The sequence below is a fragment of the Carassius carassius genome, chromosome 47 (assembly GCF_963082965.1).
Source record: "Carassius carassius chromosome 47, fCarCar2.1, whole genome shotgun sequence".
Classification (NCBI taxonomy): domain Eukaryota; kingdom Metazoa; phylum Chordata; class Actinopteri; order Cypriniformes; family Cyprinidae; genus Carassius; species Carassius carassius.
In genome coordinates, this window is record NC_081801.1 from 9,790,997 (window position 1) to 9,815,023 (window position 24,027).

At 39.1% G+C, this 24,027-nt stretch overlaps 1 protein-coding gene across 2 annotated transcripts in view; it reads right to left on the reverse strand.

Annotated features, from left to right (window-relative positions):
- The window catches only part of LOC132130690 (NAD(P) transhydrogenase, mitochondrial-like), a 35,387-nt gene that overhangs the window by 8,587 nt on the left and 2,773 nt on the right, over nt 1–24,027 (reverse strand). For both annotated transcript variants that reach the window (XM_059542481.1, XM_059542482.1), the window contains exons 2-19: nt 23,797–23,987; nt 21,182–21,411; nt 20,885–21,102; nt 19,798–19,885; nt 19,534–19,622; nt 18,321–18,508; nt 16,817–16,950; nt 15,543–15,734; nt 14,785–14,938; nt 13,497–13,658; nt 10,917–11,027; nt 9,055–9,200; nt 8,100–8,295; nt 7,420–7,653; nt 6,192–6,352; nt 4,473–4,652; nt 2,819–2,978; nt 206–287 (exon numbers count right to left, since the gene is read on the reverse strand). In XM_059542481.1, the coding sequence (XP_059398464.1) occupies nt 206–287; nt 2,819–2,978; nt 4,473–4,652; nt 6,192–6,352; nt 7,420–7,653; nt 8,100–8,295; nt 9,055–9,200; nt 10,917–11,027; nt 13,497–13,658; nt 14,785–14,938; nt 15,543–15,734; nt 16,817–16,950; nt 18,321–18,508; nt 19,534–19,622; nt 19,798–19,885; nt 20,885–21,102; nt 21,182–21,411; nt 23,797–23,944 (2,873 nt within the window). In that variant the 5' untranslated portion in view covers nt 23,945–23,987. The remainder of the gene's footprint in view (nt 1–205; nt 288–2,818; nt 2,979–4,472; nt 4,653–6,191; nt 6,353–7,419; nt 7,654–8,099; nt 8,296–9,054; nt 9,201–10,916; nt 11,028–13,496; nt 13,659–14,784; nt 14,939–15,542; nt 15,735–16,816; nt 16,951–18,320; nt 18,509–19,533; nt 19,623–19,797; nt 19,886–20,884; nt 21,103–21,181; nt 21,412–23,796; nt 23,988–24,027) is intronic.

Below are 24,027 nucleotides of genomic sequence, written 5' to 3' on the forward strand. Positions count from 1 at the left end.
TTCCAAGTGTCATCCAGTTCAATAATTCATAGGACGCTGTTTACTAATAAGGGGTGTCCTGCATCCACCACTGAGATGAATGGGAAATGTTAACGGATAGCTTTCTCCTGGTATCATGGATCTTGTGGTGCATACGTGGCTTAAAAAAGGTGTTGAATAAGAGGTCAACAGCAAAGATTTGAAAATGACTGTAGATGTTACTTACCTGACTTTCTTGCCCTGCTCAGACAGTGACTTGACAAGATCAGCAATAGGATACTGAGCTTTTGCTGCACACAGACCATAACCTGAAATAAGAGACGCAGCATTTAAAAGAGGAACAGACCTAAACAGACATGCAAAAATCAGCCCCTAATAAAATATGAAGCCTAGGAAACTCCCACTGGAAAACTCGAATGAACTCTGCATGATCCTGGCACATCTTTTTTATATTTTTACTAATCATCCTTCGCCTTTTTTTCCCCCTAATGCATCATGTAAATTGATTTTACCATAATAAATAATCCCAACTTCTAAACAATAGGAAAAATCTGTTTTGAGAGTAAAGCAAACAAGAGACCTGCTCCCACTCATTTGTAGTACACAGATGAAATAATTCAAACCTGAATGACCCACAGGATTTTAGACAAACGAAAAAAAAAGAAAATTGCTTCATGTTGAAATACATCTTTAATGTAAAGTCAGTGCTAGAATTTCTAATAATATTTCTCAGAAGTGTTAATATTTAAACCCTTGGTGTGCACTGTGCAACAAAGACAAGAAAGACTTGTCGAATAATCACCAATAGTCAATTTAGCACTTACAGTAAAAATTCAAAGAATAAAAATGTCTCACGTCAGTCAGTTTAAAGCCTCAGTTACTGGTGCACCTTCTGATGCATGCCACAACCACATTTAAATGCTCCTTCTTAAACAAGCATGTCACGGTGTGTGCCGGCTAACCCTCCTCGCTCCTAATGATTTCTTTCAGCTCTTATTTTTTCTTTTTAAAGCATTTCTTCTTAGAAAAACAGCCATGGTTGGCAAACTCCAAGCTTAAACAGTAAAGTCTTAACTATTTTCACAGCTGTCATTCAACTAAACTAACTATGACTACTTAAATTATACGAAAATGCGGAAATGGAAACAAGGCCATTGCTTACTCAGTGCAAAGACTGAGCGGAAAAGGGAACCCCATTCAAAATATACTAAAAAGGACCGACAACGCAATGGAGGTTGATGGATGGATTTAGCAGCAAACGGGAGGAGAAAATTGAAGTGGGTTCAATTATGTGTTACTTAGCAGTACAGAGCTCAACAAAAAAGATGGAGCGATCATCCAGTGCGAGTATAGCCACTAGGGCTGCACGATGTGGCATTTAAGCATCGATATCGCGATGTACGAATCCACGATAGTCACATTGCGTGATGTGCGATGTAGGCTGTCGTAGTTGATCCGTTATTCATTAACTGTACTGGCCAGCTGCTACCCGGCCCTTGACGAATGTGATTCGTGGAGAGCGCGCGAGAGAGAGAGAGAGAGAGAGAGAGAGAGAGAGAGAGAGAGAGCCCCGGCCTCACGCTCACCGTCTTCAAACAACACGAGCGCTGTCTTGCTCCCCCCCCCCCTTTGCGCATATTAATCAATTGACATGATGGTGTCGATGTTTAAATCATTTAAAATGAGAATGTAAGTGCTCACCCCATTTTTGTTTTTAAGAAAAAATTCGATTAGATTTCATATCGCAATATATATCGCAGAAAAATAAAATATCGCAATGTCATTTTTTCCCATTATCGTGCAGCCCTAATAACTACCATTCCTAAACATTATCATGTTGCTCAGGTTTCATTTTTTCAGTGTTATGTTACCATTTGGTGCAATAAGTTCTCACATCCCTTTGTGGCTCATACCAACAGACCACGGTGCTCATGATAGTCAGGCCTGTGTCAGTGAACAAACAGGCAACGGACAAGAGGGGGAAATCTGGATGCCTCAGAGCCTGCTGGATGGCCATTTGTTTTAAATAAAAGGGGCTGTCTCTGTTGTGCTTGGCCCTCTAGTCTTGTTTACTCTGGACTGCGCTGTTTATTATCGTTTGTTCTTTTCTTTATGTTCATATTCCCACATCTTATCGCTCATCTTTTCCACTGTCCTGTCGCCTCCAAGGTCTTGATCTTCTCAACCTGCTGTCGGACCATAAAACTCAACTATAAAACAGTGCGTTGAGGAGAACAAAGCAGCGTGAGAGTTGCAGCCATTGCTGGAGGACATAACGGAGACCCATGCTAAGATGGTTTAAAGGAACCAGCCCCAGACAAATATTCAACTCCAAATGTTTGCCAACTGAACTTGTACTGAAGGTACACACAGTTAAAGTTCGTCTGACATCCTGCTCAATCAGTCAGCTGTATCTGGGCAAAAGAAACATGGCATGACCCTGCCAGAGGAGAGAAAACTAACACCACCCTCCACAGATCGCCTCACACGAAACAATGCCACAAGAGGCCAACCGCCCCATCCCACAAAAAAACACGCAGAGGGAGTCGAGCCTAAACAGACTGATAAAAAGTGCACACGAATGCGTCTAGGGATTCAAAATTATGAGAGAGAGTTTAAGACCCCCTCAGAACAAGCCCCAGCAGGTCTCAGGGTGCACTCTGGGGGGGTTAGTCCCGCACAGGAGGGGTCAGAAAATTACCAGTGATGTAATGGGGGTGAAGCGAGGTTGCTTTAAAAGATATAACAAAGGATTGTTTGAAGTCAATGACTGTACGCACCAGATCTAGTTTAAACCAAGGAGTTTCAGATGTGCAAGGCTACAAAGGGCCTCCATTACCTGGAACTATGATGATATTCTGAGCCTCCTTGATCATCTCCACCGACTGATCCACGTTGACCTCAGTGTGGGTACCTGTGATCTCCATGGGCTTGCCCGTGCCGGTGGATGACGTGCCGTAGCCACCCAGAATGACATTTGCCAGTGAGCGGTTCATGGCCTAATGAAAGAAAAAAAAAAAAAAATCAGGAATATGAAAACGGCCTCTCAGTGGAATAAATCAAGATTGTGTTAAGAAAATGTCTCAATATAAAATTTAGCCATTATTAACAGGATATTAAGAAGCATGCCAGATAGGCAAAGTGACTCAAGTGGAATATGCATGTGAAGGAAGAATAAAAGCGGGTACATGTAAAATGATACCATTTGTCCAACTTAAAACTAAACCAAGGTGTTGAAATCCCAAGTACCACTGGGGTGCAAGCCTTTGGAGTCATTATAACAGGAACATCCAGTCTTGAGATCAAGATTTTTTAGGCTTTTAGATTTTAGACATGCATGTTCTGCAATCTAATATTAATTAGGTTATGCACAAATAATTTAACATGATCTTTTACGGTTTTGATAACAGTCTGTGTGATGAAACGATCCACTGATCAAAAGTATTTGCTCATTTTATAGCCATAACAAAAATGCAAACCATAACATTACTATTAGAAACAACTGAAAATCAAGTAAATAACATTTCAATAAGGCAGTTATTTTGCATAAATCTAAAATACAAGTTGTCATTGGGTTTTCTACTTTGAGAACATCTGCTCTCAAGTGAAGAATGGAGTCATAAGGACTGCTGAAAATTCAGCTTCGCAATCACCATTGAAAAAGAAAAATAACAGTTTTTGAAAAAGCTTGTAACTTTGTAATAGTACATTTACAGTACAGACCAAAAGTTTGGACACACCTTCTCATTCAAAGAGTTTTCTTTATTTTCATGACTATGAAAATTGTAGAGTCACACTGAAGGCATCAAGGGCTATTTGACCAAGAAGGAGAGTGATGGGGTGCTGCGCCAGATGACCTGGCCTCCACAGTCACCGGACCTGAACCCAATCGAGATGGTTTAGGGTTGAGCTGGACAGCAGACAGAAGGCAAAAGGGCCAACAAGTGCTAAGCATCTCTCGGGGAACTCCTTCAAGACTGTTGGAAGACCATTTCAGGTGACTACCTCTTGAAGCTCATCAAGAGAATGCCAAGAGTGTGCAAAGCAGTAATCAAAGCAAAAGGTGGCTACTTTGAAGAACCTAGAATGACATATTTTCAGTTGTTTCACACTTTTTTGTTATGTATATAATTCCATATATATTTCCACGTGTGTTAATTCATAGTTTTGATGCCTTCCGTGTGAATCTACAATTTTCATAGTCATGAAAATAAAGAAAACTCTTTGAATGAGAAGGGGTGTCCAAACTTTTGGTCTGTACTGTATATATAAACTTATATAAATAAATGTAAAATTATATATTTACATTTAATGCATATTAATGCGCATGTAGTGATTCATAAAATATGCGGAATATTTGGAATTATTTTTAGAGCCTGTGGGCTGGAGAAAACACTGCCACTGTCAATTTTAAAGACTAATAACAACCACAATGTTATTAAAATAGGTGGGAACAAAATCATGGAGTGAACTTTGTGAGACTGTGAACTTACCACACACATGATGTAGGAGAGGATGGCTCCAGAAGAGCCAATGAGAGCACCCACAATGGTCAACAAGTTGTTATTGAGCAGGAAGCCTTCAGCGCACAGGGCCCAGCCAGAATAGCTGTTTAGCACTGTGATCACAACAGGCATGTCAGCCCCCCCGATGGCGGCTGTCAGGGTCAGGCCCTACAAAAAAAAAAAAAAGGGTGGAGATCAAAGGTTACGGTGAAGACAAGTGAGCAAAGCACAACAGTAACCCGATTCCATCATTTAAACAAAAAGAAAGTCCACCAAAAGAAAACGCACAAGCCTGAGGTATGCGCATTGTACACAAGGTTCGTTTTTAGAAAATGAAATGCGATCTAGTGCAAGCCAGAGCAACATATTTCACACAGATTTGGTTGCAATGGGCTGCAATTAAGGCATGAGGTGTTTGTCAAAACACAGTATTCGTTTCACACGTCCATGATATCATCCCTGTATTATTAAACAATGTACCTTCCTCGGGGAAAGGGCCCAAACAAAGCCAGCTACCACACATCTTGTTAAAAAATACCTTCAAACAAGCAAAAAAAAAAAAAAAGGTGAATATGAAGCATAATCAGTGCAAAAAGAGCCAGACGCCATACTGCAGGTGATTGTTTATCTTTATGGAAGTAAAAGGAGCTGTATAAAAATGTCAGCTTCCTGATTATTGACAAATGACGTAAGCTACATGACGCCAATGTTTACCAAGACTCCGGAAGCGTTCCCTCCAAATTTCATGATTGTGGTTTACTTCTATCTGTCATCATATGGTGGTGTGCATTTATGGATTATATAAAATAAATAAATAAAACTAAAAGCAAAGGGATTCAGGTTTCATGAACTGCAGGGCTTACCTATGTAACAGAACAGACCTTTGTAACTAACAGAAGTTGTATGTGTTGTAGTAGCACACAATCTTCTCAATCTCTGACCTCAGTCAAAATCTTAATCTTTACAGTACATCCTCATACCAAAAGTAAGTGGAATACAAACCAAATGTGAAATTTTATAAACAACTGTCCCTACTTAAGATAGCGGTAGGCCAATATATTGGCTGATGGAGCATGTCATATTTGGAGATTTTAACATGCTGATTTACAGAATTCCTCCAAGCATCACTTCCAAATGTAGTCGTGTCAATGGACAATGCACATTTTCTGTTGTTTCAAATTCAAAAAGCTTTATTATCTATCCCCAAAGGGGTAGAAAATTGACTTTCGAATAAGAGATGAGAGGAGGAACGCAGAAATAAAACTACACCCTCTACTCAATATTCAGTTTCAGCTGGAAATGTGTCACTTCACTGAAATAAATTCTGCAGCAACTTCCGGTTTACGTGAACTTTAATGGCTAAACTGTATATTTACACAAATATATACACATACATACAAGAGACTGAAAAAATGCAAAAGCCATTAAATTGATTCTAAAAACTGTTCAAATTTAGTTTTTAAATTAAACATTTTGGCCAATATCTCAAACGATGCTAATTTCAAATGAACATTTTATTTAAATTAAAATATTATGTGAGCCATCAGCTACCAAGTCATTTACCAAAAAAAACAACAACACACAACCACAAAAAATAAATAAAAATAAATTAATTAATTTAAAAAAAAAAGCATCTGAAGCACCCAGCAAGACTTATAAAAGATAACCTAATAAATGCAATTTTGAAAGCCTGTGTGAATCCCTTACCATGACGGCAGAGAGTGCAGACACGGAGCCCAGGCAGGTCAGGCCAGTGGTATAGCTGGGATCAAGCATGTAGGGGATCATGCCACCCACACTGGCTGCCATGAGGGAGGCGTTCAGCGCATGACGGCCAGGGAGCATAAGGGGAGCTGAGTTCAGGAGACCTGCAAGAGGAGCAAGTCGAGTGAGAAGAGCAACACAAAAAGTGGGTTAGCATGTAGACCGGACAACATGTGCTGTTTGGGAACACGATGAGTGAAATACAATTAGTTTGAGAACTTCTAGGAAACGAGAAGCTTGTTTGAGTCGTGCTTTAAACAAAAGTACACAAATGCATGTTATGTTGTTAAAGTGCTCTTTAATCAGCTGCTAGTGCTCTGTAAACTATTAAATATGTACGAGACATATCATCAGCCCAAGACAAGTATGTGTGCAAAGGAAAAACTTGTAACAGTAGGAGCTGAATCAATAACTCTTAAGCATCAGCTGCGTAACTAGTTAGCAATACAGCTGGACTGGGTGATTATGTACAGTGTTCTACACCGGCCCCCCTTTTAGGCTGAAAGAAAACCTCACAAGGATAAAAATGAGACTTCTAATCTGTTTTATCAGCGGAGGCCTGCAGGCTTCAGAGAGGCTGTAGTGGTTGAGGAATGGGAAAGCTCCTGAAGATAATGCGTTCCAGCTTTGAGGGACAAGTGGAAAATGACTGGGGGGCGGAGGGACTAATTAGTGCCAAATTCTGAGAGGTTCCGCCTGGCCAAGCTTTAAACATGAGGCATGTGTGGTACCGGTGGGCCGATGAGACAAGGAGGACCTGGACCCACAACATTGGGATTTCTAATAGGGCTTCACGATTAATAGAAATAAAACTGGACCACAATATGCCTAGTGCAAAAATCTATTAATTTAATATATGCATTGCATATTTCAGAGTGAAGCGTGGCACTGTGCTCTTTTTCATGATATCAGCTCATGATCTTGTGTGTTTTAGTATCTAGGAGCAGTACAGATGGCAGTTAATGTCTCTGGGCCACACTGACTTTCATTGTATGCACAAAACAACCATTTGTTCTGGACTCTGGACCTGACATTCATTTTACGAACATAAACTGTTATTCAAAATATCTTCTCATGTATTGCACAGGAAAAACAAGGCATACAGGTTTAAAAACATGAAGGCGACTGAATTATGCCTTTAACTGTTATTATATAACCAAACAAGCAGGACCTTGAAGTTTGCCATAAGCCACCAGAGATCCGCTGAAGGTGACTCCACCGATGTAGGTCCCCAGGTAGGCCACGATCTTGGTGAGGTTGGCCGCAGGGTCGGTTGCAAAGTGGGGATACTCCACCATGTACTCTGCCACGCAGGTGAGCACGGCCGCCAACCCCACCAGACTGTGGAAAGCGGCAACGAGCTGCGGCAAGTCCGAGATCTGGATCTTCTTGGCGATGGTCAAACCTGCGAACAAGAAGGGGGAATTCAGGCCTGCTGGTAAACAGGTCACATCCGATGAAGCGGTGTGTGTGTGTGTGTGTTGATGTGAATCTGGAGTGCAGGTTGGAGGAAAGAAAGAGTGTGTAGGGGGCATGTTTGGGGCGGGCTGAGACCTCAGGGTGGAAGCATCTGGAATCAAGCAGACTTCTGGTTTGAGCTGGGGAAGGTCGGGACGGTTTAAACTACATTCCAGCAGGTTTCCAGGAATAATTAGCAATTTAGATTAGACATGACTGGCTACAAAGCATGATACCGTGCTGTGTGACTTACACGACCTGATGACCATTACCTGGCTTTGCGGGGAAATCACAAGGTCATTTGCAATTTATATTCACACACTTGGAGGTTCAAAGGCCAATGACTAAAGAAGAAATGCACACAAACAGAAGCACACACACATACATACTCACCAGCAGTGCCACCCACCGCCATGGCCGCACTCATCTGTGCCATGAGCTCAGGGGAAGGTTTTAGAGCTCCAAAAGTTGCAGCAATGCCACCGGCTACTCCGATCATGCCCAGGGCGTTACCGAGACGAGCCGTGGACTGGGTGGACAGACCAGCCAGAGCCCCCACGCAGCACAAGCCAGAGCCCAAGTACATCATCTGCACACAAAGGGAAGGTTTACAGGAAGTGAGGAAATAAATCTTCCAGAATCCATTTCTCTTTTGCACAACTAGGAACTTCAACCACTGTTATTTTAGTATTATTTATATACACTATTACATATACTATATAATACAATATATATTTTTACAATTATATTTTTGAAACTGACATTAACATTTTTTTTTAGAAATAAATAAAAAGTTTAAAAAGATAAAGTTTTTCCATCTTATATTTATTTTATTTCAGCTTTATTTCAATAAACAAAAATAGTTTGTAATAGTTTTAACACTGTCTCCACTGTAACTATATGCAACTATTTTTGTCTGTCTGCTATATTGAGAAGTTCAAACTTTGCTGAGTTTATTTCAGGCGTAATGCTAAGATCAAGCAAGTTTCAAACAAGTTTCAACTGTCGCGAGGGGCTGTCGCGTTCTTTTGTGTTTATGTTTCTGCACAAACAGAAACAAAACACAAAATAAAACTCAGGCCTGGTCCTCTCTCATCCAACACTGTTGACACTTCTCCTTTTATCCTTCCGGAGCTCCTCCATGGCCCTTGAGACCCCCTTATTAACTCCACCGGCCTCGCTCCATTCCCACAGCTCTCGGACCCGCCCCTCTCATCACAGTATTGCTGTTCTTTTGCTTTCTATTGTAATGTACACTACTGGAAGTGTAACCTCATGATTTGAGGTAAAATTCAGGTCCACAGTACAAATAGTGCAGAAGAGTTGCAATTAAGTAATGCAGCCTTACCTGTTCAATGTTGTAGCCGCTTTGAAGAGCCACCCCATAACCTCCAACAAACAAACCAGCGGGAAGAAGATACAAGTAGTGGTACTCTGGAGGATCAGTGGGCCGCTTGAACATGTCCAACATCCTCTGAGTAACCAAGAAACCACCTGATCAAACAAAATCAAACAAACAGAACACAGTATAAACACAGTATACAAGTTAAAATGTACCATATTTTTCGGACTATAAGTCGCACCTGAGTATAAGTCGCATGAGTCCAAAAATACGTCATGAGGAGGAAAAAAAACATATGTCGCACTGGACTAGAAGTCACATTCATTTAGAACCAAGAACCAAGAGAAAACATTACCGTCTACAGCCGCCAGAGGGCGCTCTATACTGCTCAGTGGTAGACTACAGGAGCACTGAGCAGCATAGAGCGCCCTCCGTCGGCTGTAGACGGTAATGTTTTCTCTTGGTTCATTTCTCTCGGTTCATGTCAAATTAATTTTGATAAATAAGTCGCACCTGACTATAAGTCGCAGGAACAGCCAAACTATGAAAAAAAGTGTGACTTATAGTCCGGAATATATATATATATATATATATATATATATATATATATATATAAAACTTTTCTTAACATCAAGTAATTTAAATGTGTAAAACATCCGAAATTGAGTTGCAGAAGGACAACGAAGAATGACGGGAGCCACTCATCTGCTGCTCATTAGCAAAGTATTTTTAAACTGCCATGTGATTGCATTTACATTCATTTTCCTGGCTTACGCTGTCCTAGCCAAGCAACTTACTAGGATGGTTACCAAACCAAAGCTTTTCATTCGAAACTCAGACGGATATCCAGTTTCTCTCAAACCTTAGTGACCCGTTCCCCTGAGGATCCCGGTGAAATATTTAAACTCAGAAGTAAATGTACTCAGACAAGTGAACACAATGTATACAGCATTAGAAAGACCGTTCCGTTTTCCCACAATTAAATGTGAAGGATTTCCAGACATTACAGCCGGGCCAAAGAATAAAATATGTTTTCATTCCTGTCATTAATTGAGCAGGTTCACCATAAATTCCTTGTCTTTTATTGAAATTAAATTGGAAAGGGCAATTGTTGTTTTTTTCCCTATATGCACTTGTAACAATAAAAATGGTCGAAAAGAGGATAGGAAAAAGCGACCAGAATGTCCAGATTTCTAACTTTAAGGTTTATGGGTAATGGGACTGTGGGACGAAACACTGAGTATGAGGAATGGAAATAACAAAAACCATCTTTCAACTGAAATTAAACACCTGCCTTCTAAGAAGATAAATATATAAATCCAGACACTTTATGTGAGCTGGAACACATATCAAAAACCTGTTATTGTAGCATGATGAAAAATGTCTGTAAAAGCCTAGTAGCATGCCATTAAATCACTAACTCACCCTCTGACCTGGACTGGTGACTTGGCCAACCGTACTAAGATGCAAAATGAATGGGTCAATGGATTCAGGATGGCATTTTGGCCAACTGCCTGCTTCAAGCCATTTTTTCCCTTTTCCTCCTTAATGGCCCTGTTGGTTGGTTTTGAGCAGAGACTGATTTATGACATGGCCGTGGCTCTTTGAAGCAAAAACTGCCTTGCTGACATTTCCTGTTTCAGGTGTGAGGTTTGACGGACTAAACTATTCCACCTGGAAGGAACGGAATACGCCGCTCTTCTCACGAACACAAGATGCAGGGCAGCCAGAGGGCAGCGAGCGGCACAAGTACAGAGCCCTCACCTGCTCGCATCTGTAATCTTGCTCAGTTTTCAGCCTCCGACATTTTAACAGTGTTTTATCTTTCACTGTTGGCAGGTACAGAATCGTGTGTTCAGTGCACTCACCAGCGATGTTGACGGAGGAGATGAAAGCAGCCAGTACGGCCAGGGTCTCTGCTGTGCTGCTAGGGAGAAATCCACCACCCATAAGGGAGAGGCCACCAACAGCAGTCAAACCTGAAAACACATGGCATCCCTGTTATAACCATAAACAAACTTTCAAATAGTAATTTTTAATATTTAAATTTAGTCTCAAACTACATTTTATACAGTTATTTTATATACACACATACACACATATACATATATATATATATACATATATATATATATATATATATATATATATATATATATATATATATATATATATAGTGCTGATAACACTTACTACAGTATAATAAAAGATTAACAACATATTGACTGCAAAAATTGGCATTGCATGAGAATTAATCACTAATTTGAAATGGTTGAAAAAATAAATAAATTTTAATCTAATCAAAATAATTCAAATAATCTTAATTTATTTTTAAATAAAAAGGTTGATTGGAATTTTATCAGAATACTCCACAAATTAGTAAGGAAGGGATTTTCAAAACAAATGTAGTTTTAAAAAAGATCATTATTTTTGTATTCATCTTTCAATTTATTAAATAAAATAATCTGACAATATCTACTACACTTTATATTCTAGATACTACACAAATATTAGTGACACTGATTCCAAAAATGTGCATTTTACCAGAATATGGCGCTATCGTGGAATAGCTATTAAACTAAGGAGAAAGATTTTTGAATTATTGCATCCATGCTGATTAATAAAGCATATATGGATAAATAATTAACACAATTCACAAGATGAAATTTGCATTTGTTTCCAAATTCGCTTTGAAACTTTGACTATTTAAGTCACAAGAAAACAAGGCTTATGTTTCACCCTCTAATAAAGCACCATTATACTAAAAGGATTACATAATATGCTTGACACTGGTACAGTACTCTCAGTGCTCAAATCAAGTCATTTGTAACTCATTTTGATTGGGAATTAATGAGGACAACACTGGCATCCCCAAGGGAAATCTGATAACCATCACCTCTTTAAAATCGCTTTCAAATGCTTTTGCGGCATCGACTCGACTGACCAAACCTGAGGTGGCCCTGATAGTTAGCGGTTTCTTAAGTCAATGAAGTGTGTAACTGTTGGGAAGCATTTCCTCTCACTTTGTAATTCTGAAGTAACAATTGATTACAGACCAGCTTGCAAGCCAAGAGCACGCTACCACAATGCTGCAGGAAACACAACAGACGATTTGTAAACCTCCACAGGCACGAACCACCACACACGCACCCAGACATACAAAGGCCTGGATATCTGTAAAATAAAACCCTTGGATGAATTTGAAAGATGCTGGAATCTGCTCAAAATCCACAAATGGATTGCTGTTGTTCTAATGGCTGGATAAGATTTCTGACTTTCTGTGATCATGGAGAATAAAGCGACGAGGGGTTTGGAAAGCATAGCTGTTTTAAGCAATGACACATCCATTAGGTCACCAAAATGGACCCAAAAACCAATATCTAATATCCTAAGTTCATCTGTAAAGATTCCTTGGATCAGGTGATGTTGAAACGCACATATCAAGCGATGTGGAGTCATTCTGATTCACCAGTTTCAGGTAGATTAAAGAGCAAGAGAGGAACTCTACTCCACCAGGAGCAAAAGAGTAACTTTATGCTTCTGGAAAAGTTCTCCCACACTTTCAATGAGAATGAGAAATTCCACATTAGTGGCTTAACGTCTCGGTCACTTTTGTGAGAGCTTCATTACTTTTGGCACCGAAAGAAGCGAATTCCAACTCGCTCACATTTCCAGGCCTGTGAAAGACACAGTTCAATAAGTGTCGAATATGCAAGACCTCATATGCAAAGATGACAAAGAAAAGCAAGAGACTGTCTCTACAAGACTAATAAAAGTAATTCACAGGAAGTGTGCAGTAGGTCGAGGGAAACTAATTGCTTCAGTTGATTCCCCACACTCTTGATGTGAAGTTTATAGCTCTCTTGACATAAATGACTCTTTAATGCAGACCACCAAGGACTTGGTGGTGTTAAAAACAATGATACCTTTCCTGGTTTCTCAGCCCGCTGAGAGAAATGAATAAAAGCTTAACGAAGCACAGAAGCATGCTTGATCTGCCTGTCTGATGAGGGCAAGGCCTTCTGAACAGTGCTGAACCCTGGGACCTTGAGTATAGACTAATGAAGAGCTGAATTACTTAACAGGTGGGCTACGTCGGCCCATCACAGACACTAACTCAAGGGTGGAAGGAAAAAAAAATTAGGTGACATTTTCTGCTCATTAAAGCAAACGGGTAATTCACACCCACTTGAGAGCCCTCTGTAGCTAAAGGGCAAACTCAGATTAAGAAAAAGTGCTTTGATGACCTGTGCTCGAGATAAACTGAGAAATCCGGTGACATTTCAAAATTTAATATCAGAAAGTTTCTCCACCATCAACAGTTTTGCTTTTACTTTTCACAGTAAATTTACAAACATAATATTGTCAAAGAAAAAGCCATTCAGGTTAGCGAATTATATAATAGCAAATACTTTCACCTTGGTTGTGCACTTGATTTACTAACTTACCAGAAATAGCATTTGTGACGGACATAAGCGGGGAGTGAAGAGCAGGAGTGACGCCCCATACGGTGTGGTATCCCACGATTCCTGCCAGGCCAAAGGTTGTAACCATCTGAGGGAAAGCAGCATTGGGAGCACATATCCCAAGACCAATCGCTGAAGCCAGACCTGAGTAGAAATAACAAGATGTCAAACATTATAGGTTGGTTTTTCAGTTAAAGTAATTTTTACCACTCAGACAAATCAGCAGAGTGTTAGGGGCAATGTGTCCTGTTTATATATCCCAAAATCCTCTCAAAAAGCAAGTATACTTGCCACCTCAACTCTAATATAGGGTACATTTGCTGTCTGCTTCATTAAATTTTTACATTTAATATTTATGTAAAATAATGATGATAATATTAATTCTACTGGCGTGTGTGATATACATTAATAAATGAATGAACAAATTATTATTATTATTATTATTATTATTTTTAACATTACATACGTTAAAAAAAGTGAAATCGATCTTTTCAACCACCCCTTTAATAAAAGGTATTGCCAACTTACAGACCAGCCCTTGGCCATGTGGGTAAAAAAAAACTCAACACAGCAGAAGGGAAGGAGAAACACAACCATGACAAGGGTCATGGGTTTCATATCAAGCGGATGTGGAAAATAAATCCACTTGCTCCTCAATTAGGTGACCAATGGTGAGTTTTAAAAGGAAGCGATTTCGGCCTTCCGAGCAAGTCAGGATTCCCTGTACCTAAAGCTCATACAGATACAGGAAAACCATGAAAAGGCAGGAAGATCTCATTTGCATGTTTGTTTATAAGCCGGTGTTTATTTACGTGCGAGTTGAATTTGCGGGTTGTGTGAGTGAGGAAGTGAGCACTTTGATGTGAAGCCAAAGTTGCCTCTCCTCACACAAGTTGTCCTCGGGCGTCTGCAACCAACAGAATTCATTTGTGTGCCGTTTAGTTTAGAGGGGCTTTGGAGTCTAATCACATCTTGGGACAAAGCGGCCAAACAGGGGAGCTGCTATTTTGAGGATTTCTGAGCAATGCAGATTGTTAAGTGGATAAAAGGAAGAAAATAAAAATCTGATTAATCTCAAAGGTTAAAAGTGGGGGCTGTTTTAAACTTCCATGAAAACCTTATTAACATAGTTCAGTGTCAGAGACCACCAATACAGCCATCTCTTCCTCTTAAAACACACAGGGAGCCGCTTTCATATTAACCCCAGGAGGGACCCCGAGAGATCCGGTGGGAAGGGAAAGGCAGGAAGGGCAGCCGGACTGTGATTTACCTCCGGTGTAAATCCCAGCCGTGTTGAGAGTGGCTCTGAAGGGCGTGATGGCAGCTGCCTTTTCCTTCTCCAGCTCCTGGACACTCTTTTGTTTTGGAGGTGCAGCCACTGGGACGTTGTTAGGTTGTGGTGCAGGGAAAAGCACTTTTCCATCCTGCAGACAGACGGAGAGAGTGACAGCCAGAATTCAAACACCACCACAACTCAACTCCTTGAAGGCTAAATGAGCGCCAGAGAGATATTGGGTCATAAATTTCAAACTGCTCACATCCTTTAGCTCAGGGGTGTCGAACTCATTTTAGGGCAACAGCCAGACTGGATTAAACATCATCTCATGCCAGCCAAATTTTTGTATTTGTTAAACTTTAGTGTATCCATGGAGAACGCATGCAAGACAAGTCAAGAAACAATTCTGATGCTTATTTCACCAGTATTTTGGTATAACGAAATGGATTAAATTTACTCATTTCAATAAAAAAAATGGTTGTTGGATAATAATGTGTTATTCACTTAATTTTTTTTCCTTATACCAGTAAATGTCAAAACTCAATGTGGAACATGTTGCCTTGGGCTGCGGCTCCAGAAGATGCAATTTCATCTTAAAAACATGATTTTGCTAGATATTGAGTGTCAAACTTCATATGTAACTGAAAGAAAGGTTTTACTGATTTAGGATGTGGCCTATAACATGCAACACAACTAAGAGTGTTTTTATGTCCTCCTGTAGCTTAAAAAACGACAAAAAAAAACAGGTTTACCTGCATAACGATTGAACCTCGGATGACATGGTCCATTGTGCCGTAATCAAACTCGTTTTTCACATCAAAGTGAAAAACTTCCTTGTCCGGGCTGATGGCTCGGATGAGTTTGATGATGTTGTTAGAGTATAATGTGCTGGCCTGAGTCGGGAGGCGACTGGGAAGATCAGTATAGCCAACGTGGATCACACCCTATAGGAAAAGTACAGAAATACATTAACCGTATTTTTCGGACTATAAGTCGCACCTGAGTATAAGTCGCACCATCAGTCCAAAAATACGTCATGAGGGAAAAAACATATATAAGTCGCACTGGACTATAAGTCGCATTTATTTAGAACCAAGAAAAAACATTACCGTCTACAGCCGTGAGAGGGCGCTCTATACTGCTCAGTGTAGACTACAGGAGCACTGAGCAGCATAGAGCGCCCTCTCACGGCTGTAGACGGTAATGTTTTCTCTTGGTTCATGTCTCTTAGTTCATTTCTCTTGGTTCATGTCAAATTAATTTTGATAAATAAGTCACACCTGACTATAAGTCGCAGGACCAGCCAAACTATGAAAAAAGTGCGACTTATAGTCCGGAAAATACGGTAATAAAGTAAGACAGACACACATGTGATTATACACTAATATAAAAGAAAACAAGGCTGCATTTATTTATTTATACCATATACTGCATTAATAAACGCAAAACAGTAATTGTAAAAATATTATTACAGTAAGAGTTTTCTATTGAAATATATTTTAAGAAAGCTAAAATTCCAGCATCATTACTCCAGTCTTCAGTGTCACATCAGCTTCCAGTAATCAAGCTGAATTGCTACTCAAGAAACTTTTCCTATTATTATCAATGTTGATAAAAGTTGATGCATTTTTTTCCCAGAATTCTTTGATGAATAGGAAGTTTCCCTTCCTGTAAAACGTGGTTCTAACAATGCCAAGAACATGTTTTTGATTCCTAGGAAATGCATGAACTGATTAAATGTATAATTTAAATGCAAGCTGCTTTGGACAAAAAAAGTCTGCCAAATGCATAAATGTACAGTAAATGAGAATGTTTTAAAGAACAGTATTTATTTGAAATATACTTTTTTTTATTATAAACATTCTGATTTTTTTTTTATGTAAAAAAACTTAAATGTCACTTGATTAATTTAATGCATTAATTCTAAATTAAACTACGTTTAAAAAAAAAAACCTTACTAATCCATTAACAATTCCTGAAAGGAACATGAAACTCATGTAAGACCCCCAAGTTGCAGTGTACTCACTTTGTGAACAGAGAGTTCTCCAGGAACCGTGGTCTCGATGTTGCCCCCAGCTTCTGCAGCCAGGTCCACCACCACTGAACCATCTTTCATGGTCTCCACCATTTCCTTAGTAATCAGCACAGGGGCCTTCCGACCTGCATAATAATTTCAGCACAGTGAGACTGATAAACCAAAACCATGACTGATATGCAATTAATAAGACTCCTCATATGTGCCTTTTATGCGTGCAACCTAATATACTGATAAGCTGCTTTGCGGCTTGTTGGTTTTAAAAGAAAATAGTATTCTGATAAAAGTGGAACAGATTGCATGAATTTAAATAGTATGAGCGTGCTAAAAACTGCCAGGTATGGAGTTTATAAGTACTAAAAGTCCAATTGGTGGCTCCATGGCTTCAGGGATGGAAATCAAATTACATTAAAGTGACACCAGGAGTGTGCACAAGCATGCAAAAGTCAGAGGAACTGACTTCAAATGCCAGCGGTATAGAAAAAGCCACATAATCTGGAAAAACTCTCTGCCAATCTAAAGCAAGACTGACCCAAAGCAACTCTTATGACACTCAGAAAACTTCACAAACATTCTCTGTTATAGACACCTGATATTTATTAGCTTTCAGTCATGGAGATTAAGATAAATCATGCTTTCGAATAAACATGAAGCACATCTGTAGCCACGGAGCTGTTAAATTGGTAATTATGCTGTACATAATAAGTTATGCGGGGTAAACCGTTTCTCTTTTAAAATGCCAACGAAAGTCATACAAGTATTGACTTGAGGATCTTGAGATAAACCAGGATCACAGTTAAAAGAATACAGTGAATACGAAAACTCGAAATTGACATTTACTCACCCTCAAGTACTTCTGAACTAAAATGTCATAATTTTTTCATGAAACGCAACAACGAGAACTTAGGAATCGTAATTTGTCAGGGCTTTTGTGAAAGCTACAGATCGTACTTGCACATTCTTGTATCCTCGCTCAAGGATAGTCTGATCAAACATACCTTTTTTTTCCACCACTGCTCTTTTTCTCAGTTTTCTTCAATATTGTAGCACCGATTTAAATAAATAAATAAATAAACAGCCAACCTTTATTAAAATCATATAGTGCTAGCTATGATTTACCCCAAAGTTGAAGGAAGTTAGGAAATGTTATAAAAGTTTTCACACATCTTCAGAAGGCTTGGAATATAACTATAGAGGCATATGGACTATTTTATTCTGCATTTTGGGCACTCTGAACTTGACAGCCTAAGATCATTCAGGAAAAAAAGATTATTTTGTGTATTTCACAGGAAGGAAATGACAGCATACAGGTTTGTAACAACATAAGGCAGAGTAAATAAAGAGAAAAATCTAAATTCCTGGCTTAACTCTTGTTTTAGAAGTCAAATGATGGGAAAATAAGCGCATGTACACTTATTATCAAGTAAGTACATGCCAAAGAGGGCAAGTGATGGTAAAAAGATGGAAAGAGAGTGAAGGCTGCAGGTGTGCGTACCAGGAATAAGCGCAGTAGTGATAATGATGTCAACATCCAAACACTGCTTGGCAAACAGCTTCATCTCAGCCTCGATAAACTCTTTGGACATCTCCTTAGCGTAACCGCCCTGGCCTTCTCCTGACTCCTTCACATTCACCTCCAGAGGCTCGGCACCCAGGGACTTGAACTGCTCCAGTGCAGCCGCTCTGGAAGAAGAAGAAAAGACTCCATGACTACTGCAACACTGCCACCGAGAGGAAGCTTGCTGGAGCTGACGCTGATGGACTCGGCCAAGTGTTAAGTTCCAAACCACAGAAAGGATGTGGATTCTAACTAAATTCACCAAACTTGGCCAATGCTGTAGGATCAAAGTCATTAAATCATAGTAAAATTAAGCTTTTTAAAATCTGTACATTTCAAACCACTTTGGCAGGATTAGCAATGGCGTCGCTGTTTTCTTGCACAACCCGTTTTTATGTTCTTGTTTTAGAAAAAAAAAAAAAAAAAGACTTTTTGATAAAAACAAACATCATATGTCTAAACTTATGCAGAACGGTGACTCAAAACTCAAATTTATTAATACTGACAAAAATAACAGAACATCTGTCAGGTTATAAAACAGGAGGGAAAATAAACACAAAGCTTAGTTGTAAGCGAGAACCATCGGGTCAGAGACTGGAAAAAAGGAGCAAATTTTATAATTCACATTTGGCAATTGTGATTAAGTTATTGTCAACCTCTAGGATTAGCAGTTAATTTGAAGGTGAAATTAGAGTCCATCTGTTCAGAGGTGTTTTTCATCAATGGAATGACTATCAGGTGTCAGTGCTTTTCCAGTTTTATTTAAAGATCATGGATCTGATGATGTTTGAAGTGAATCATGGCACGAACAGAGGAGATCTCAGAGGACTTCAGAAAAAGAGTTGTTGCACATCAAGATTGTAAAAAATGTTACAAAACCATCTCTAAAGAGTTTGGACTCCACAAATCCACAATCAGAAAGATGGTGTACAAATGGAGGAAATTCAAGACCACTGTTACCCTCATCAGGAGTGGTCGACCAACAGAGATCGCTCCAAAAGGACGACATGTAATAGACTGCAAGACTGCAAAAGAACCCAGGGTAACTTCTAACCAACTAAGGGGCCATCATGAGAACATTAATATTAGTATTGATTATAAAAAATAAAAAAAATCCCTGCTTGAGTAACTAAGTTCTATGACTTTTTACCTGGTGTCAAATCCTCTGACAATGGCACCCATAGCACGGGCAGAGCCAGCAGCGGCCAGCCCAGCCACTCCACCTCCAATGATCAACACCTGCCAATATGAACAGCCTTTTTAGAATTCAAACTGAAATAAACACAAATCTAACTTGGGAAAAATATGAACAGTGCTAATATGTTTATCCAAGATCTAATGTGAGAAGTGTACGGCAATGAAACAAGCAAACTCCACTCAAATACAAATAAAAACCACTCATGGCAACTCGTACCTTAGCAGGAGGGACCTTCCCTGCGGCTGTGATCTGACCAGTAAAGAAGCGGCCAAAGTTGTTGGCTGCCAGGACCACCGCTTTATAGCTGCCAAGAAAAAGAGATGTACATCAGTCACAGCTGCTGATGAAGCAGGAATCAAGACACACTACGCTGGCCACAAATAGAATAGTAGATTTCAGTTAATGGGTTACAGAAGATTGGCCTGCGAAGTCACCCCACAGGTAAATACGCTAATATACATCACTATAAAGCAATGCATTGTAATTGAAATCTACATATGCAAATAGATAAAGTGTAATTAAATAAACACTTAAATGTGTATTTTTGGATGTTTTATTTGTAATATTATTAATATTAGTACCATTGTCATTATAGAACAATATATTTACATTACATTTATTCATTTAGCAGACACTTTTATCCAAAGCGACTTACAGATGAGGACAGTGGAAGCAATCAAAAACAACAAAAAAAGCAGTGATATATATATAAGTGCTATAACAAGTCTCAGTTAGGTTAACACAGTACACGTAGCACATGATTTTAAATAATATAATAAATAAAAAGAAAACAGATAGAATAAAAAAAGAATAGAGCAAGCTAGTGTTAGAGGTCTTTACACACACACACACACACACACTCATACAATTGCATAATAAATGAAAAGAAAATAGAATACAAAAAGATAAGAAAGGTAGTTAGATTTTTTTTTTTTAAAGAATAGAATTAGAATAGTGAGTGTTAAAGTTAGAGGGTCAAATAAAGATGGAAGAGATGTGTTTTAAGCCGATTCTTGAAGATGGCTAAGGACTCAGCTGTCCGGATTGAGTTGGGGAGGTCATGCCACCAGGAGGGAACATTTAATTTAAAAGTCCGTAAAAGAGACTTTGTGCTTCTTTGGGATGGCACAATCAAGCGACGTTCACTTGCAGAATGCAAGCTTCTAGATATGATATATAATATAAATAAGTGAATTTTTTTTTTTTTTTACAAAAATGATAAATTACTAAATTCTAAAAACATTTATACACTGATACAAAATGCTTTGGATCATTTTTTTTTTAAAAATGCTAGCAGACTTACCCAGCAATGTTGGCCATGGAGCTAAGGGCATCATAACCCTGAGCAATAGTAACACGGGGCACCTGGTCCATGGCCAGGACGGTGGCTTTGCGTTGGGACAGCTGGTCCATCAGCTCAGGGTTCTGAGCGGGATAGATGAAACTGACGAGGGTGGCTCCTTCACTCATGAGTTGTGCCTCATGAACTCCTAGAGCGTAGTTCAACATGGGGGCACGCACCTATAGTGAACAGCCAGAGAGAATGAGTGCTGATGAAGACTCAGCTAAGTGAGGGTAAAATGAATGAATCTAACAGTACCTTAAGCAGAACATCGGATGCAAAGACATCTTTGACGTCCCTGATGGTGGCTCCTGCCTTTGTATACATGTCATCGGAGAACTTGGCAGATTCTCCAGCGCCAGACTCCACCAACACATTGAAGCCCTGCTTGATGAGAGCTTCCACTCCAGCTGGAGAGATGGCCACGCGACGCTCATTCTGAAAGATTTCCTTGGGAACGCCAACAGTTAGCTGTTTGTATGGAATGCCTACAGAAAAAAATTAAATACGGAATCCCAGAATCAAGCAGAGCCTGGAGAGCAACTTATTTCTAAGTGTGCATGTCAAAACTGTATTATAAATTCGATTATTTTTCACTTAAAAAAAAAAACATTAAATTGTCATTTTATGTGCTATAAAATAAATCATAAATTCTTTAGATTAAAAGAATAATTAAATTACTAATAATGCCCGAAAATTTTATATTTTTATTTAAAAATTACAACACTAGCGACAACTCATATTGTGATTCTTTGGATCTTTAAAATATTCACCTTTTTAATCGGCAACATGAAATTTGACTCAATCCTCAGACAAATTGTCTGTTTAGAGAACCTAGTACCACAGAAACAAATCGAAGTGTGAAAAGCAGATCTCAGGCTGCTCTCATGGACTATATCGCTTTAACCATTTCTAACCGTGCAGTTTCTCTATTCTCAACTCAAGGATAGGTCAAAGAGAAAAGCAGTGCAATAAAGATAAGAGTCAGACTAACAACTGGTGAACCAGTTCATAAAAGATCAATGGGTGATTCGAGACCTTTGTAATAGATTGTAGGTCCATGAGGTCTCTTGTGGTTTTACAGTAAAGCAAGAGTTTGTGGCATTGGAACAGCCCTAATTCTGCAGTCATAATTTCAAAAATATAACAGATTTCAAGCTGTAAAAAAAAGCATGGCTGGGTTTTAGGATGTGTAATAAAGTAAATCAAGTAGAATTTTTACGCACACCTTTATTTTGTGTGTTTTGGTCTGTAAAAGATGTGCAAACAACATGTGGTCTAGACAGGCTGAATATGCATCAAGAAGTCACCCAAGTCATGTTCTGCTGTGATAGCAGGAGGTCGCTTGTGGAAAATTCCACCACAGGCCAGATTTAAATATAACAACAACACAAGCTCACGTGAATCATAGACTGGACCTGGAGGCTGTTAAACCGGGCCACTGACAGCAAAGGCAACTCAAAAAGTATTTGGACACTATATGGTAAATAAATGAATGTCACTGCATTAGATATCAAACCAATACAGACCAGTGGCATTTACTGTTACAAAAATGGAATTAAGTTGACGATTTTCTTTTGCTCTCTTGGAAACCTGTTTTGTATCAAAAGCAAACAAATTTATGGTAGCTGCATAAGCGTTCAAATATGTCTGAGGCCACTTTATGCCACCAAGTTCAATTTTTACATTGATCAATTGAAACAACTGTTGATTAAAATCGTAATAGGACAACCTAAATCAGTTTTGCTTCCCGGCATATGCAAGAGAAATGAACATTTTTGTTGCTGTTTGAAAACTTTTATGCACTTTTTATGACATAAGCATGCCGATTTCAAATCTGACCAGCTTTATAAAAATGACATACTTCATAAAGATACTTCAGTAAAGTAAAGAAAAAAAATACTTTACTGACAGTAAAGACATTTAGAAATCTTCTGTAAAATATTAAAATTATTTCTGAAAGGTCATGTGACACTGAAGACTGAAGCAATGGCTGCTTTGCCATCACTGGGATAAATTACATTTTGTAATTATGTTTCAAAATATTACTGCTTTTACTGTATTTTTTATCAAATGTAGCCTCTGTGAGCATAAGAGACTTCTTTCAAAAGGATATTAAAAATATCATACCAACCATAAACTTTTGAATGGTACTGAAATAATAAATACATACATAAATTAATATAAAATAATTACTAAGTATTTTTAGTTGCTTTTTTTTGTATTTCCAGATGTAAATGGAAACAAAGTGAAAATCTGAGGCCCATAAACCCCTTATAACCAAACTGAATGCTGGCAGTCACCATAGATGTGTTTTTTTTCCCAGCAGGCATTTTCCTGCAAGAGCTGTGCCACAGTCCCGGCTCCTCAGTTGACACAGTGCCAAAAATAACCTGCCTCATCTGTCATTACCATTCATCCCCCGCTCAAAAAACAACTTCTGCAATTAATGGAAGGTCTGCAACAAACACAGTATCCAAGCAGCCACAACACAGCTCACTTCCAGTCCATTCTCTCATTACCTGAGACCTTCAATGCAGGTAATAGTGGCAGAACGAGCAGAGGAGGGACACACTGACCTTGAGACACACTGAACATGGACTGCTACAGAAATATTAGGAGAAGAGTAGAAAGAAGTTTGGGAATGCTTAATTCACTTTTGTCATGCTTTAAAACAAAATCTGCTGAGATAAAACAACTTATGTTTATGCATAAGCGAACCATACTCAAGGTCTTTCAATATATACTGAGAGGGAAAAAATATATCAAACATGATTTTAATGTCCTCAACCACCTCAAGTCAACCGATTACGAAAACCAAAGGTCTGAAACAAAATGTACTATAACAACAACTTAATATTCCAGCACGTTACCTGGACTTGAGAGGCGAGAGAGGGCTTGATGGGTCCTAAAGAACCGAATGCATGGGGTCTTCACCGTCCGGACACTCTTAGCACAGGCCAGCCCGGAGAACAGGGGGCTGGAACAGCTGGTGGCTACCACTCGCAGAAGACTCGCCATCGGAGACACAAGGAGAAGCTGTGCAGTCGGAACGACCCTCCTCCTACATGAGAGGGAGAGAAAGAAAAAAAGTGATTCGGCTG